This window comes from Semicossyphus pulcher, unplaced genomic scaffold, assembly GCF_022749685.1.
Source record: "Semicossyphus pulcher isolate SPU_LCO1_2020_fin unplaced genomic scaffold, fSemPul1.0.p SCAF_7, whole genome shotgun sequence".
In the NCBI taxonomy this organism is placed as follows: domain Eukaryota; kingdom Metazoa; phylum Chordata; class Actinopteri; order Labriformes; family Labridae; genus Semicossyphus; species Semicossyphus pulcher.
The window spans coordinates 22,448,166-22,465,222 of NW_027211748.1; the positions used below are offsets into that span (position 1 = coordinate 22,448,166).

The window sequence follows — 17,057 nt, forward strand, 5'->3', positions numbered from 1 at the left end:
AAACAATATATGTAAAGGGAGATATTAGGTCATATTGAGGTCTCACCTTCACACTGAGTGTTAACATCAGAGCAGCATGCTTTCAGTTCTTTGACCTCCTGCTTTAGGTCTGACAGAAACATTGACATGTATTAATCACAAAGTTTCAAGTTTTACAGGAATAGGGAAATATATTGTGAGAAATACTTTTTAGATTTCTTAGTGTGAGTGAGAGAGAAGATCTGAGACACACACCTGTTTGTTTGGGGAATCTGAAACTATCAACAGCTGCCGGTTAGCTTAGCTTTGCATGAAGACGAGAAACAGAGAGGTAGCCTAGCTCTGTCCAAAGGAAACCAAGTCAAACTACTAGTGCCTCTAAAGCTCACTGTTAAACACTAACAAAAAGAGGTATAAGAATGACTAGTTGTGTTTTCACTGTCTTGTAAGTACTGTGAGGTTGACAGGAAGTGTCTGTTGCACGTACATTATCTGGCACACAGCTCTCTGTTAAAACACAACGCAGTCTGTTACCTTTGGACAGAGCCGTGCTAGCTGTTTCCCCATGTGTCCAGTCTTTTCGCTAAGCTAAGCTAAGCTAACTGACTTCTGGCTGTAGCATTACAGAGTGCAGACATGCAAGTGTTATTGGCCTTCTTCAGTGAGTAAGATGAGAAGATTAATAAGCACATTTCCCATGATATCAAACTTTCACTATAAGTCATGATGATGTACAGTACTTACCTTTATTTGAGTTTTCAAGTTTTAGGTTCTCCCTTTGTTGTGTTTGTATTTGTTGTTCCAATCCTGAGAGAGTACACAAACAATAGATTATTTTACAACAACCTTCTAGATAAAGGAGGAAGAATTTAGGATGTTTCATGTCATTACATGTTAGTGTGAAGGAATCCTTCACATAATATGTAGGGCTGCAAGATATTCGAAAAAACTAAAACTGTGAGATCTTTTTGTTCTGCAATATTTGTCTTCTGAAAATATAACAGATAAACGCAGTGTTTTCATGTCCAAATAAACAATCAACAATCATACTTTTTATTATTTAAGACTTTTAAGTCTCCTACTTTTACCACACTTGGTTCAGAGACAGCCTAATGAAAAAGTAGAGAGAGTTCAGGTGGAGCGACATGTTTCTTAAAATAATTTGCTACGTGGACTGTCCGTTTATGTAGCCACAGCGTTAATGAGCACTGGGACAAGGTGCGACTGATAAAATGAATACTCTCACTTATACCCCTTTACCATGAAAATTAGTGCGTTGACGCAGGTTTTTCAGACCCAGTAAGACCCTCTTATAAATGCCAATTGTCTCTTTTTCCATTGCCAGTGGCGTTCCTATCATTGCAGATCGGAGGCCAGGCGATGATTACCCGGGTCAACTGCAGAGTCATTTGACCCGGGTCTGAATGCCGATTGTAGCCTTTCCCACTAAGTAATAAAAGTGTGTCAGCAGTTGTAAGTGGGTTTTTTGACCAGTGGGAAAGCGCCTTTATAAGCCACCTCGCGTAACGGAATGTCTGCCCCAATCATCCCGCTGACATGATCTGTGACAGCGTGGCGTGCATGTTTACAGTTTACAGTCAGGTGGCACACAGACTCTGCAGCAAAGCGTTAAGTTCTCCGTACGCTCTGGTAAAAAGCTGCACTCATGTGATGTCAGACACACTTCCTGTAGATCAGTCGTGGAAAATGAGAAACTGGGTCGAGTTTTCTTTTTGTACCAAGCAACAATACATTTGCAGCTTGACATTTTTCACATCATTTGTTTCACACGTCCTGCGATGTGACTATTGCTCATGCACACATCACAATTGCAATTGATTAACAATATATTGTGCATATGTATTCTAGCATGTACAGTAAGAAATTATGTGTTGATGACAACAGAGACACAATAGTACGGAAGTAAAAGACAAACCGTTGATATCTCTTTTAGCAGCTCTGGTTGCCTGTTTCTGAGCCTTTTTCAGATTGGCCCTCAATTCAGCAATCTCCTTGACTAATAGAGAAACAAACAGCTGCAGTGTTATTCTGTACCTAACAGAAACAAACAACACAAGTAAAAACAATAAAAACGTTCATACCTGAGTCAGAATTCTTTGCATTTGCATTCTTGAGTTGCTGTTCACTGTCTGTCAGTTGCCTCTTTGTCAAATCCAGTCTCTTATTAAGCTCTGAAACAAAAGAGATCATCTGTGGTTCTCTCTGTTTGTGTGACACTTCATGACATATACGTGTTTATTTACATGCAATATGACACATTTTGTTCTTTACCTTCCAGGTTCTCATTGTTAGCTTCCTTCAGGGCTGATATCTTATCTTCCAGTGGTTGGATTTTCCTGTTAAGTTCCATGATTTCAGCAGCTGCAACACAACAGAAAAAGCTACCTTCAGTCTTCTGATGCTGTTCGATAACTCTGTTGTTTTATCTCTGTACAGAAAACTTACACAAGGTGGCTATCCTAGTATCACTTGATTGCAGCAACAGTATCTTTTCTTTTTTGCGATTTCTGACGTCCTCCAGTTCATTCTCCAGATCTTCAAGAAACACAGAATTGATGTTTTATTTCGTCAAAATGTATGACAAAGTATCTTACTAAATTAGACTTGTATATACTGCTGTCCCACCTTTAATTTTCTGTAATTCTGCCTGGTTCTGACTCTCGATTAGCTCCTTCAGTCTTGCTATTTCATCTTTTTGAGCTATGAATTTAAACACTAACAGAAGAATCTTGAATTAGATAAATTCAGTGGATAAACGACCATGATCATCAATGATGGATCAATTACATTTCACTAACGACTCGATATTGACTCACTCAGTTTAGTGTTTTCGTTGTCTTCATCTTGAATTCCCTCAATCAAATTATCCATGTTATCTTGGAGAGCTGCAGAGAAGAGACAGAAAACCATTAGTTAACTGTGAGCACATGTTTTTAAAGTGTTTATTAAAAAACCAGGAGGTTATAAAATGTTATTCCTCTTGACACTAATGTGTAGTGAAGATATGTTTCTGTCACTCACCTTTAATCATATTGTGATATGTGTCATTTACTTCTCCAAAAGCCAGTTTCTCAATCTCTGTTTGTATTGTTATAATCTCTAGAACTGGAAGAAGAAGGGTTAAACGTTATATAAATGTATAACTTCCCCTCTTTGATATAAATATAAAACTGCGATTTTGATTCTTCCAGCGGGTTGTTCATTATGTTTCACTCACGTCTTTGTGGTTGAGCACTTCTTGCTTTTAGCTCCTCTGTTTTTTTGGCCAGCTCATTAGTTTTCTCATCGATAGTTTGTTGAAGTTCTGCAGAAAACAAAAGTGAAAACACTTACAAAAAGTGAATACACTTATATTGTTGTTAACATGTTTCTCTGTCTCTAAGCTGCAATGTAGCCATTTACATTTCTAACACTATCATTGCCTTATGTTGTGCACACAATGGAGTTCCTAACTTGAAACACATGGTCACTGAATGTCTAAAGTTTTAATAGATTCAATTAAACACAAACACACTCTTTTTTTTTTTACCTTTAATTTTGCTCTCTGATTCAGTGATTTTAAGTTGTCGTTTTAGGTCCTCCAGTTGGAGGGTTAAAGTAGAAACTTGAAGGGCTGAAAGAAAGACGATTTAACATTATTCAACATTTTCAATAAAATCCGTTTCCATATTTACTATAAGTATATGGCTGCAACTAAATATCCTTTGAATTATAAATGAAACGTTTGATGACTTTTTAAATTAGACATTTCTCTGTTTGGTACAGCAGCTGTAGCACTCACCAAGTGAAGAAACATTGTTAGATTTGGACTGCAGTTCCTCTAGTTTGACATCCAGGTCATTCTGTAGATCTAAAAAGATACATTTGTTTCATGAGAAATCTGAAAGCCTAACGTAGAAAGACCTAAGGATGGTAAAAAAAACATTATCAACAGAAGCAGTAGCAGTGTTTTGAAACTCTGGTAGTATAGAAACCCCTTGGTGCCCTTGTCAGCAATCTGTTGCTCTTACATTTTTTTAATGGGCAGTAAAAGTCACAACCTTGTAGGCTCACCACTCGCAGGGACAGGCATAGGGGTCAGGTGCTTTGTGAACTGGGTGGAAGGCTAAGGCGGGTGCCTTGGCGTGCTTATCCCCGGCTGTGTAGACTAGCTCTCAATATGTGGAATGCCACCTCTCTGGCGGGCAAGGAACCAGAGTTGTGTGGAAGGTGGAGCGTGATCAACAAGATATAGTTGGGCTCACATTCATGCACAGCTCTGGTTCTGGAACCAAACTCCTAGAGAGGGGCTGAACTCTCTCCTTTTCTGGAGTTGCCCAGGTAGAGAGGTGCAGAACGGCTGTGGGGATACTCACAAGCCCCCAGCTGAGTGTTACTATGTTGAAATTTTGCCTCTTCAAGTTTCAAGAGGGTCACATCTCTGCGACTACAAGTTGCAGAGAAGAAGGTTCTGACTGTTGTTTGTGCTTATGCACCAAACAGCAGCTCAGAGTACCCGGCCTTCTTGGATTCACTGGTTGGAGTCCTGGAAGGGCTTCCACCTAGAGACTCTATAGTTCGACTGTGAGACTTTAACGGTCATTTGGGCAATGATGGAGAAACCTGGAAGGGGGCGATTGGGAGAAATGGTCTGTCCGATCTGAACCCGAGTGGTGTCTTGTTATTAGACTTCTGTGCTTGTCATTGATTGGCCATAACAAAGGCCATGTTCGAGCATAGGGTGATTCATAAATGTACCTGGTACCAGAACACGCTAGGTCAAAGATCAATGATTGACTTTGTTGTCGTATTATAAGTTCTGCGGCCGTATGTCTTGGACACTTGGATGAAGAGAGGAGCAGAGCTGTCAACTGTTCATCACCTGGTGGTGAGTCGGATCAGATTGCGGAGGAGGCTCCTGGGAAGACCTGGTAAACCCAAGTGTGTAGTGAGAGTGAACTTGGAAAGTTTGACGGAAGCCCCTATCTGTGTCCCATCTCTGGAAGAATTTCTTGTGCATCAGCGGTGAAGGAAGCCGGCAGGCTGAAGGAGGAGGCCTTTTGGGCTTGGTTAGCCCAGGGGTCTCCAGAAGCAGCAGTCAGGTACTGGGTGGCTTCAGAGGTTGAGGAAGCAAAATCCTGGGTGTTGGAGGCATTTGGGGACGCTATGGAGAAGGACTTTTGGCTGGCCTCAAGGAAGTTCTGGCAAACCGTCGTACAACTTACTAGGGGGTAGCAGGGCTTGCCTTAAGCTGTCTTCAGCAGGGGTGGAGAGCTGCTAACCTAGACTGGGGATAACGTCAGATGGTAAAAAGGACACTTTGAGGAACTCCTGAACCCTACCAACTGACCTCTGATGAGGAGGTAGAGTCTGAAGATCCAGGGGAAGCCTTATCTATACCCTCCGCAGAGGTCGCTGTGGTAGTCAAGAAGCTCCTCAGTGGCAGAGTGCCAGGTGTAGATGAGATTTGCCCTGAGATGCTTGGCTGACATGCCTTTTTAATGTTGCGTTGAGGTCATGGACAGTGCCTGCGGAATGGCAGACCAGGGTGGTGGTTCCCATTTTTAAAAAGGGAGACTGGAGAATGTGCCCCAACTATTTGGGTATCACATTTCTCAGCCTCCTGGGGAAAGTTTATTCCAGGGTGCTGGAAAGGAACAATGCGGATTTCATGCTGGCCGTGGAACAGTGGACAAACTCTTTACCCTTGCAGGGCTGCTTGGAGGGGCATGGGAGTTTGCTCCTCCAGTCTACATGTGTTTCGTGGACTTGGAGAAGGCCTACAATGGTGTTCCTCGGGGGGTTCTGTGGGGAGCACTGCAGGAATGTGGGGTACCGGGGCTGTTGCGACGCGCCAGCCATCCCTGTATAACCAAAGTGAGAGCTGTGTCCGCATCCTTGGCACAAAGTCAGACACGTTCCCGGCGCGTGTTGGCCTCTGCCAGGGTTGTCCCTTGTCACTGATCCTGTTTGGGATTTTCATGGACAGGATCTCAAGGTGCAGCCGGGGGAAGAAGGGCTTTCAATTTGGGGGCCTCAGAATCCATCTCTGCTTTTCGCAGATGATGTGGTTCTGTTGGTTTCATCAAGCTGGGACCTCCAGCAGGCATAGGGGCAGTTTGCAGCCGAGTGTGAAGTGGTTGGGATGAGGGTCAGCGACTCCAAGTCTAAGGCCATGGTTCTCTGCCCTAAAACCGTGGATTGCTCCCTCCGGGTGGGGACTGAGTCCCTGCCGCAAGTGAAGGAGTTCAATTATCTCGGGGTCTTGTTTATGAGAGAGGGAAAAATGGATTGTAAGAATGACAGACGGATCGGTGCAGCATTAGTAGTAATGCAGGCGTTGTACGGGAACGTCGTGGTGAAGAGGGAGCTGAGCCTGAAGGTAAAGCTTTCAATTTACCAGTCGATCTACATTCCAACCTTCACCTATGGTCATGAGCTTTGGGTACTGACCGATACAATGAGGTTGCGGATACAAGCGGCCTCCCTATGGAGGAAATTAGTTTCCTCCGTAGGGTGGCTGGGCTCAGCCTTAGAGATAGGGTAAGGAGCTCGTACATCCGGAGGGGGCTCGGAGTAGAGCTGCTACGCAGTCGCGTCCAAAGGAGCCAGTAGAGCTGGCTCGGGCATCTAATTAGGATGCCACCTTGGCGCCTTGCATTTCAGGTTTTCCAGGCACGTCCAACTAGGAGGGTACCCAGGGGCAGACCCAGAGCTCGCGGGAGGGATTATCCCATCTGGCCTGGGAACGCCTTGTGATCCCACAGGAGAAGTTGGAAAACATGGCAGGGGAGAGGGACGTCTGGGTCAACTTGCTTAGCCAGTTGCCACCGCGACCGGGCCCCCGGATAAGCGGAAGAAAATTGATGGATGGAGTAAAAGCCACAATTTTTCGGAGAAGTAAGTCTCCTAAAGGCGTGGATTTCAAAGTGTTTAGGGGATATTCTCTGGGGTTTCCCCTCCATTCTTTAGCTGGATTCAGCTCTTAAACTGTTTGGCATAATATCAAAACAAGCTTGGTTTACCGTTAATAAATCATTTCCTTTTATATGGTACACAATCTAATTATTATTGAATCAACAGAAAAAGATTGAATGACTCTCCTATTTTTGAAATGTTACTTTAAAAACAACATACTGAATCATTTTCAGCAATGGAAACAAAAGGGTGCGACACTGTTGGCCAGCAGGGACAGTAAGTTCTGTAACAAGTCAACATAGACGAAACTCACCCTTAGCTTTCTGCTCAAAACTGGAACACTGCCCCTCTGTCTGGTTGAGCTGATTCTGCAGTGCTATAGTACAAAAACACATTCATAATTAACTTAAACTTCTTCATTTCCCGTTGCAGATACCTACACACTCTAATACTGAACTTACACTGGATCTCAGCTTGATCACGAGATTGTTCCTCCTCTTTTGCCTTCAGTTGTTCTCTCAGCTCTAGAGGAGAGTGAGATATGTTTCAGCTTCAGAAGGAGCTCGTACTGATACACAAATTAAGCAACGTCAAGGGGAAATGAGACACTCACTCAGGATTCAAACTTACCATCCAATGTTTCTCCAGGTCCAGAGCACTCTTCAGTCTTTAATCGCAGTTTGCTCTGCAGCTCTGTTGTGCAGACAGATGAAGCTGTGTTATCAAAACCGAGCACTCTTACCCATGACAATCAAAAAATAAAAAACACAACTCACCTCTGACCTCAGCCTGAGCAATGGCATGTTCCCCTTCTTTAGTTTGAAGCGAGGTCTGAAGAGCTGATTTAAAACAACATCTCAGCCATGTTAGGTGTTTACCCATGTGCCCAGTCTTTTTGCTAAGCTAAGCTAACTGTAGCTTTATACAGTTCAGACATGCAAGTGTTATTAATCCGCTCATCTAACTCGCGCAAGAAGGCGCGATATCATTTCCCATGATATCAAATTATCACTTTAAGTCATTACGATGTACAGTACTTACCTTTATTTGTGTTTTCAAGTTTTTGGTTCTCCCTTTGTTGTGTTTGTATTTGTTGTTCCAATTCTGAGGAAGTACACAAACAATTACCACAATTAACCTAATAGATTATTATCCAACAACCTTCTAGATAAAGGGGGAAGTATTTAGGATGTTTCTTTTACAAAACAGACAGATTATTCAGTCATTAAATGTTAGTGTGAAGGAATCCTTATATGTATTCTGGCATGTACAGTAAAAAGTGTTGATGACAACAGAGACACAATAGTACGGAAGTGAAAGACAAACCATTGATATCTCTTTTAGCAGCTCTGGTTGCCTGTTTCTGAGCCTTTTTCAGATTGGCCCTCAATTCAGCAATCTCCTTGACTAATAGAGAAACAAACACAGCTGCAGTGTTATTCTGTACCTAACAGAAACAAACAACACAAGTAAAAACAATAAAAACGTTCATACTTGAGTCAGAATTCTTTGCATTTGCATCCTTGAGTTGCTGTTCACTGTCTGTCAGTTGCCTCTTTGTCAAATCCAGTCTCTTATTAAGCTCTGAAACAAAAGAGATCATCTGTGGTTCTCTCTGTTTGTGTGACACTTCATGACATATACGTGTTTATTTACATGCAATATGACACATTTTGTTCTTTACCTTCCAGGTTCTCATTGTTAGCTTCCTTCAGGGCTGATATCTTATCTTCCAGTGGTTGGATTTTCCTGTTAAGTTCCATGATTTCAGCCGCTGCAACACAACAGAAAAAGCTACCTTCAGTCTTCTGATGCTGTTCGATAACTCTGTTGTTTTATCTCTGTACAGAAAACTTACACAAGTTGGCTATCCTAGTATCACTTGATTGCAGCAACAGCGTCTTTTCTCTTTTGCGATTTCTGACGTCCTCCAGTTCATTCTCCAGATCTTCAAGAAACACAGAATTGATGTTTTATTTCGTCAAAATGTATGACAAAGTATTTATACTAAATAAGACTTGTATATACTGCTGTCCCACCTTTAATTTTCTGTAATTCTGCCTGGTTCTGACTCTCGATTAGCTCCTTCAGTCTTGCTATTTCATCTTTTTGAGCTATGAATTTAAATACTAACAGAAGAATCTTGAATTAGATAAATTCAGTGGATAAACGACCATGATCATCAATGATGGATCAATTACATTTCACTAACGACTCGATATTGACTCACTCAGTTTAGTGTTTTCGTTGTCTTCATCTTGAATTCCCTCAATCAAGTTATCCATGTTATCTTGGAGAGCTGCAGAGAAGAGACAGAAAACCATTAGTTAACTGTGAGCACATGTTTTTAAAGTGTTTATTAAAAAACCAGGAGGTTATAAAATGTTATTCCTCTTGACACTAATGTGTAGTGAAGATATGTTTCTGTCACTCACCTTTAATCATATTGTGATATGTGTCATTTACTTCTCCAAAAGCCAGTTTCTCAATCTCTGTTTGTATTGTTATAATCTCTAGAACTGGAAGAAGAAGGGTTAAACGTTATATAAATGTATAACTTCCCCTCTTTGATATAAATATAAAACTGCGATTTTGATTCTTCCAGCGGGTTGTTCATTATGTTTCACTCACGTCTTTGTGGTTGAGCACTTCTTGCTTTTAGCTCCTCTGTTTTTTTGGCCAGCTCATTAGTTTTCTCATCGATAGTTTGTTGAAGTTCTGCAGAAAACAAAAGTGAAAACACTTACAAAAAGTGAATACACTTATATTGTTGTTAACATGTTTCTCTGTCTCTAAGCTGCAATGTAGCCATTTACATTTCTAACACTATCATTGCCTTATGTTGTGCACACAATGGAGTTCCTAACTTGAAACACATGGTCACTGAATGTCTAAAGTTTTAATAGATTCAATTAAACACAAACACACTCTTTTTTTTTTTACCTTTAATTTTGCTCTCTGATTCAGTGATTTTAAGTTGTCGTTTTAGGTCCTCCAGTTGGAGGGTTAAAGTAGAAACTTGAAGGGCTGAAAGAAAGACGATTTAACATTATTCAACATTTTCAATAAAATCCGTTTCCATATTTACTATAAGTATATGGCTGCAACTAAATATCCTTTGAATTATAAATGAAACGTTTGATGACTTTTTAAATTAGACATTTCTCTGTTTGGTACAGCAGCTGTAGCACTCACCAAGTGAAGAAACATTGTTAGATTTGGACTGCAGTTCCTCTAGTTTGACATCCAGGTCATTCTGTAGATCTAAAAAGATACATTTGTTTCATGAGAAATCTGAAAGCCTAACGTAGAAAGACCTAAGGATGGTAAAAAAAACATTATCAACAGAAGCAGTAGCAGTGTTTTGAAACTCTGGTAGTATAGAAACCCCTTGGTGCCCTTGTCAGCAATCTGTTGCTCTTACATTTTTTTAATGGGCAGTAAAAGCCACAACCTTGTAGGCTCACCACTCGCAGGGACAGGCATAGGGGTCAGGTGCTTTGTGAACTGGGTGGAAGGCTAAGGCGGGTGCCTTGGCGTGCTTATCCCCGGCTGTGTAGACTAGCTCTCAATATGTGGAATGCCACCTCTCTGGCGGGCAAGGAACCAGAGTTGTGTGGAAGGTGGAGCGTGATCAACAAGATATAGTTGGGCTCACATTCATGCACAGCTCTGGTTCTGGAACCAAACTCCTAGAGAGGGGCTGAACTCTCTCCTTTTCTGGAGTTGCCCAGGTAGAGAGGTGCAGAACGGCTGTGGGGATACTCACAAGCCCCCAGCTGAGTGTTACTATGTTGAAATTTTGCCTCTTCAAGTTTCAAGAGGGTCACATCTCTGCGACTACAAGTTGCAGAGAAGAAGGTTCTGACTGTTGTTTGTGCTTATGCACCAAACAGCAGCTCAGAGTACCCGGCCTTCTTGGATTCACTGGTTGGAGTCCTGGAAGGGCTTCCACCTAGAGACTCTATAGTTCGACTGTGAGACTTTAACGGTCATTTGGGCAATGATGGAGAAACCTGGAAGGGGGCGATTGGGAGAAATGGTCTGTCCGATCTGAACCCGAGTGGTGTCTTGTTATTAGACTTCTGTGCTTGTCATTGATTGGCCATAACAAAGGCCATGTTCGAGCATAGGGTGATTCATAAATGTACCTGGTACCAGAACACGCTAGGTCAAAGATCAATGATTGACTTTGTTGTCGTATTATAAGTTCTGCGGCCGTATGTCTTGGACACTTGGATGAAGAGAGGAGCAGAGCTGTCAACTGTTCATCACCTGGTGGTGAGTCGGATCAGATTGCGGAGGAGGCTCCTGGGAAGACCTGGTAAACCCAAGTGTGTAGTGAGAGTGAACTTGGAAAGTTTGACGGAAGCCCCTATCTGTGTCCCATCTCTGGAAGAATTTCTTGTGCATCAGCGGTGAAGGAAGCCGGCAGGCTGAAGGAGGAGGCCTTTTGGGCTTGGTTAGCCCAGGGGTCTCCAGAAGCAGCAGTCAGGTACTGGGTGGCTTCAGAGGTTGAGGAAGCAAAATCCTGGGTGTTGGAGGCATTTGGGGACGCTATGGAGAAGGACTTTTGGCTGGCCTCAAGGAAGTTCTGGCAAACCGTCGTACAACTTACTAGGGGGTAGCAGGGCTTGCCTTAAGCTGTCTTCAGCAGGGGTGGAGAGCTGCTAACCTAGACTGGGGATAACGTCAGATGGTAAAAAGGACACTTTGAGGAACTCCTGAACCCTACCAACTGACCTCTGATGAGGAGGTAGAGTCTGAAGATCCAGGGGAAGCCTTATCTATACCCTCCGCAGAGGTCGCTGTGGTAGTCAAGAAGCTCCTCAGTGGCAGAGTGCCAGGTGTAGATGAGATTTGCCCTGAGATGCTTGGCTGACATGCCTTTTTAATGTTGCGTTGAGGTCATGGACAGTGCCTGCGGAATGGCAGACCAGGGTGGTGGTTCCCATTTTTAAAAAGGGAGACTGGAGAATGTGCCCCAACTATTTGGGTATCACATTTCTCAGCCTCCTGGGGAAAGTTTATTCCAGGGTGCTGGAAAGGAACAATGCGGATTTCATGCTGGCCGTGGAACAGTGGACAAACTCTTTACCCTTGCAGGGCTGCTTGGAGGGGCATGGGAGTTTGCTCCTCCAGTCTACATGTGTTTCGTGGACTTGGAGAAGGCCTACAATGGTGTTCCTCGGGGGGTTCTGTGGGGAGCACTGCAGGAATGTGGGGTACCGGGGCTGTTGCGACGCGCCAGCCATCCCTGTATAACCAAAGTGAGAGCTGTGTCCGCATCCTTGGCACAAAGTCAGACACGTTCCCGGCGCGTGTTGGCCTCTGCCAGGGTTGTCCCTTGTCACTGATCCTGTTTGGGATTTTCATGGACAGGATCTCAAGGTGCAGCCGGGGGAAGAAGGGCTTTCAATTTGGGGGCCTCAGAATCCATCTCTGCTTTTCGCAGATGATGTGGTTCTGTTGGTTTCATCAAGCTGGGACCTCCAGCAGGCATAGGGGCAGTTTGCAGCCGAGTGTGAAGTGGTTGGGATGAGGGTCAGCGACTCCAAGTCTAAGGCCATGGTTCTCTGCCCTAAAACCGTGGATTGCTCCCTCCGGGTGGGGACTGAGTCCCTGCCGCAAGTGAAGGAGTTCAATTATCTCGGGGTCTTGTTTATGAGAGAGGGAAAAATGGATTGTAAGAATGACAGACGGATCGGTGCAGCATTAGTAGTAATGCAGGCGTTGTACGGGAACGTCGTGGTGAAGAGGGAGCTGAGCCTGAAGGTAAAGCTTTCAATTTACCAGTCGATCTACATTCCAACCTTCACCTATGGTCATGAGCTTTGGGTACTGACCGATACAATGAGGTTGCGGATACAAGCGGCCTCCCTATGGAGGAAATTAGTTTCCTCCGTAGGGTGGCTGGGCTCAGCCTTAGAGATAGGGTAAGGAGCTCGTACATCCGGAGGGGGCTCGGAGTAGAGCTGCTACGCAGTCGCGTCCAAAGGAGCCAGTAGAGCTGGCTCGGGCATCTAATTAGGATGCCACCTTGGCGCCTTGCATTTCAGGTTTTCCAGGCACGTCCAACTAGGAGGGTACCCAGGGGCAGACCCAGAGCTCGCGGGAGGGATTATCCCATCTGGCCTGGGAACGCCTTGTGATCCCACAGGAGAAGTTGGAAAACATGGCAGGGGAGAGGGACGTCTGGGTCAACTTGCTTAGCCAGTTGCCACCGCGACCGGGCCCCCGGATAAGCGGAAGAAAATTGATGGATGGAGTAAAAGCCACAATTTTTCGGAGAAGTAAGTCTCCTAAAGGCGTGGATTTCAAAGTGTTTAGGGGATATTCTCTGGGGTTTCCCCTCCATTCTTTAGCTGGATTCAGCTCTTAAACTGTTTGGCATAATATCAAAACAAGCTTGGTTTACCGTTAATAAATCATTTCCTTTTATATGGTACACAATCTAATTATTATTGAATCAACAGAAAAAGATTTAATGACTCTCCTATTTTTGAAATGTTACTTTAAAAACAACATACTGAATCATTTTCAGCAATGGAAACAAAAGGGTGCGACACTGTTGGCCAGCAGGGACAGTAAGTTCTGTAACAAGTCAACATAGACGAAACTCACCCTTAGCTTTCTGCTCAAAACTGGAACACTGCCCCTCTGTCTGGTTGAGCTGATTCTGCAGTGCTATAGTACAAAAACACATTCATAATTAACTTAAACTTCTTCATTTCCCGTTGCAGATACCTACACACTCTAATACTGAACTTACACTGGATCTCAGCTTGATCACGAGATTGTTCCTCCTCTTTTGCCTTCAGTTGTTCTCTCAGCTCTAGAGGAGAGTGAGATATGTTTCAGCTTCAGAAGGAGCTCGTACTGATACACAAATTAAGCAACGTCAAGGGGAAATGAGACACTCACTCAGGATTCAAACTTACCATCCAATGTTTCTCCAGGTCCAGAGCACTCTTCAGTCTTTAATCGCAGTTTGCTCTGCAGCTCTGTTGTGCAGACAGATGAAGCTGTGTTATCAAAACCGAGCACTCTTACCCATGACAATCAAAAAATAAAAAACACAACTCACCTCTGACCTCAGCCTGAGCAATGGCATGTTCCCCTTCTTTAGTTTGAAGCGAGGTCTGAAGAGCTGATTTAAAACAACATCTCAGCCATGTTAGGTGTTTACCCATGTGCCCAGTCTTTTTGCTAAGCTAAGCTAACTGTAGCTTTATACAGTTCAGACATGCAAGTGTTATTAATCCGCTCATCTAACTCGCGCAAGAAGGCGCGATATCATTTCCCATGATATCAAATTATCACTTTAAGTCATTACGATGTACAGTACTTACCTTTATTTGTGTTTTCAAGTTTTTGGTTCTCCCTTTGTTGTGTTTGTATTTGTTGTTCCAATTCTGAGGAAGTACACAAACAATTACCACAATTAACCTAATAGATTATTATCCAACAACCTTCTAGATAAAGGGGGAAGTATTTAGGATGTTTCTTTTACAAAACAGACAGATTATTCAGTCATTAAATGTTAGTGTGAAGGAATCCTTATATGTATTCTGGCATGTACAGTAAAAAGTGTTGATGACAACAGAGACACAATAGTACGGAAGTGAAAGACAAACCATTGATATCTCTTTTAGCAGCTCTGGTTGCCTGTTTCTGAGCCTTTTTCAGATTGGCCCTCAATTCAGCAATCTCCTTGACTAATAGAGAAACAAACACAGCTGCAGTGTTATTCTGTACCTAACAGAAACAAACAACACAAGTAAAAACAATAAAAACGTTCATACTTGAGTCAGAATTCTTTGCATTTGCATCCTTGAGTTGCTGTTCACTGTCTGTCAGTTGCCTCTTTGTCAAATCCAGTCTCTTATTAAGCTCTGAAACAAAAGAGATCATCTGTGGTTCTCTCTGTTTGTGTGACACTTCATGACATATACGTGTTTATTTACATGCAATATGACACATTTTGTTCTTTACCTTCCAGGTTCTCATTGTTAGCTTCCTTCAGGGCTGATATCTTATCTTCCAGTGGTTGGATTTTCCTGTTAAGTTCCATGATTTCAGCCGCTGCAACACAACAGAAAAAGCTACCTTCAGTCTTCTGATGCTGTTCGATAACTCTGTTGTTTTATCTCTGTACAGAAAACTTACACAAGTTGGCTATCCTAGTATCACTTGATTGCAGCAACAGCGTCTTTTCTCTTTTGCGATTTCTGACGTCCTCCAGTTCATTCTCCAGATCTTCAAGAAACACAGAATTGATGTTTTATTTCGTCAAAATGTATGACAAAGTATTTATACTAAATAAGACTTGTATATACTGCTGTCCCACCTTTAATTTTCTGTAATTCTGCCTGGTTCTGACTCTCGATTAGCTCCTTCAGTCTTGCTATTTCATCTTTTTGAGCTATGAATTTAAACACTAACAGAAGAATCTTGAATTAGATAAATTCAGTGGATAAACGACCATGATCATCAATGATGGATCAATTACATTTCACTAACGACTCGATATTGACTCACTCAGTTTAGTGTTTTCGTTGTCTTCATCTTGAATTCCCTCAATCAAGTTATCCATGTTATCTTGGAGAGCTGCAGAGAAGAGACAGAAAACCATTAGTTAACTGTGAGCACATGTTTTTAAAGTGTTTATTAAAAAACCAGGAGGTTATAAAATGTTATTCCTCTTGACACTAATGTGTAGTGAATATATGTTTCTGTCACTCACCTTTAATCATATTGTGATATGTGTCATTTACTTCTCCAAAAGCCAGTTTCTCAATCTCTGTTTGTATTGTTATAATCTCTAGAACTGGAAGAAGAAGGGTTAAACGTTATATAAATGTATAACTTCCCCTCTTTGATATAAATATAAAACTGCGATTTTGATTCTTCCAGCGGGTTGTTCATTATGTTTCACTCACGTCTTTGTGGTTGAGCACTTCTTGCTTTTAGCTCCTCTGTTTTTTTGGCCAGCTCATTAGTTTTCTCATCGATAGTTTGTTGAAGTTCTGCAGAAAACAAAAGTGAAAACACTTACAAAAAGTGAATACACTTATATTGTTGTTAACATGTTTCTCTGTCTCTAAGCTGCAATGTAGCCATGTACATTTCTAACACTATCATTGCCTTATGTTGTGCACACAATGGAGTTCCTAACTTGAAACACATGGTCACTGAATGTCTAAAGTTTTAATAGATTCAATTAAACACAAACACACTCTTTTTTTTTTTACCTTTAATTTTGCTCTCTGATTCAGTGATTTTAAGTTGTCGTTTTAGGTCCTCCAGTTGGAGGGTTAAAGTAGAAACTTGAAGGGCTGAAAGAAAGACGATTTAACATTATTCAACATTTTCAATAAAATCCGTTTCCATATTTACTATAAGTATATGGCTGCAACTAAATATCCTTTGAATTATAAATGAAACGTTTGATGACTTTTTAAATTAGACATTTCTCTGTTTGGTACAGCAGCTGTAGCACTCACCAAGTGAAGAAACATTGTTAGATTTGGACTGCAGTTCCTCTAGTTTGACATCCAGGTCATTCTGTAGATCTAAAAAGATACATTTGTTTCATGAGAAATCTGAAAGCCTAACGTAGAAAGACCTAAGGATGGTAAAAAAAACATTATCAACAGAAGCAGTAGCAGTGTTTTGAAACTCTGGTAGTATAGAAACCCCTTGGTGCCCTTGTCAGCAATCTGTTGCTCTTACATTTTTTTAATGGGCAGTAAAAGTCACAACCTTGTAGGCTCACCACTCGCAGGGACAGGCATAGGGGTCAGGTGCTTTGTGAACTGGGTGGAAGGCTAAGGCGGGTGCCTTGGCGTGCTTATCCCCGGCTGTGTAGACTAGCTCTCAATATGTGGAATGCCACCTCTCTGGCGGGCAAGGAACCAGAGTTGTGTGGAAGGTGGAGCGTGATCAACAAGATATAGTTGGGCTCACATTCATGCACAGCTCTGGTTCTGGAACCAAACTCCTAGAGAGGGGCTGAACTCTCTCCTTTTCTGGAGTTGCCCAGGTAGAGAGGTGCAGAACGGCTGTGGGGATACTCACAAGCCCCCAGCTGAGTGTTACTATGTTGAAATTTTGCCTCTTCAAGTTTCAAGAGGGTCACATCTCTGCGACTACAAGTT

The 17,057-nt window shown here is 42.5% G+C and overlaps 1 protein-coding gene across 1 annotated transcript in view; it reads right to left on the bottom strand.

Annotated features, from left to right (window-relative positions):
- Window positions 1-17,057, bottom strand: part of LOC138611589 (putative leucine-rich repeat-containing protein DDB_G0290503) — a 43,934-nt gene that overhangs the window by 1,763 nt on the left and 25,114 nt on the right. The window contains exons 31-48 of the mRNA XM_069684767.1: window positions 15,439-15,507; window positions 15,067-15,156; window positions 14,893-14,982; window positions 13,839-13,901; window positions 13,670-13,732; window positions 13,522-13,584; window positions 11,996-12,154; window positions 9,128-9,196; window positions 8,756-8,845; window positions 8,582-8,671; window positions 7,528-7,590; window positions 7,359-7,421; window positions 7,211-7,273; window positions 5,685-5,843; window positions 2,817-2,885; window positions 2,446-2,535; window positions 2,272-2,361; window positions 47-109 (exon numbers count right to left, since the gene is read on the bottom strand). Of these exons, the coding sequence (XP_069540868.1) occupies window positions 47-109; window positions 2,272-2,361; window positions 2,446-2,535; window positions 2,817-2,885; window positions 5,685-5,843; window positions 7,211-7,273; window positions 7,359-7,421; window positions 7,528-7,590; window positions 8,582-8,671; window positions 8,756-8,845; window positions 9,128-9,196; window positions 11,996-12,154; window positions 13,522-13,584; window positions 13,670-13,732; window positions 13,839-13,901; window positions 14,893-14,982; window positions 15,067-15,156; window positions 15,439-15,507 (1,506 nt within the window). The remainder of the gene's footprint in view (window positions 1-46; window positions 110-2,271; window positions 2,362-2,445; window positions 2,536-2,816; window positions 2,886-5,684; window positions 5,844-7,210; window positions 7,274-7,358; window positions 7,422-7,527; window positions 7,591-8,581; window positions 8,672-8,755; window positions 8,846-9,127; window positions 9,197-11,995; window positions 12,155-13,521; window positions 13,585-13,669; window positions 13,733-13,838; window positions 13,902-14,892; window positions 14,983-15,066; window positions 15,157-15,438; window positions 15,508-17,057) is intronic.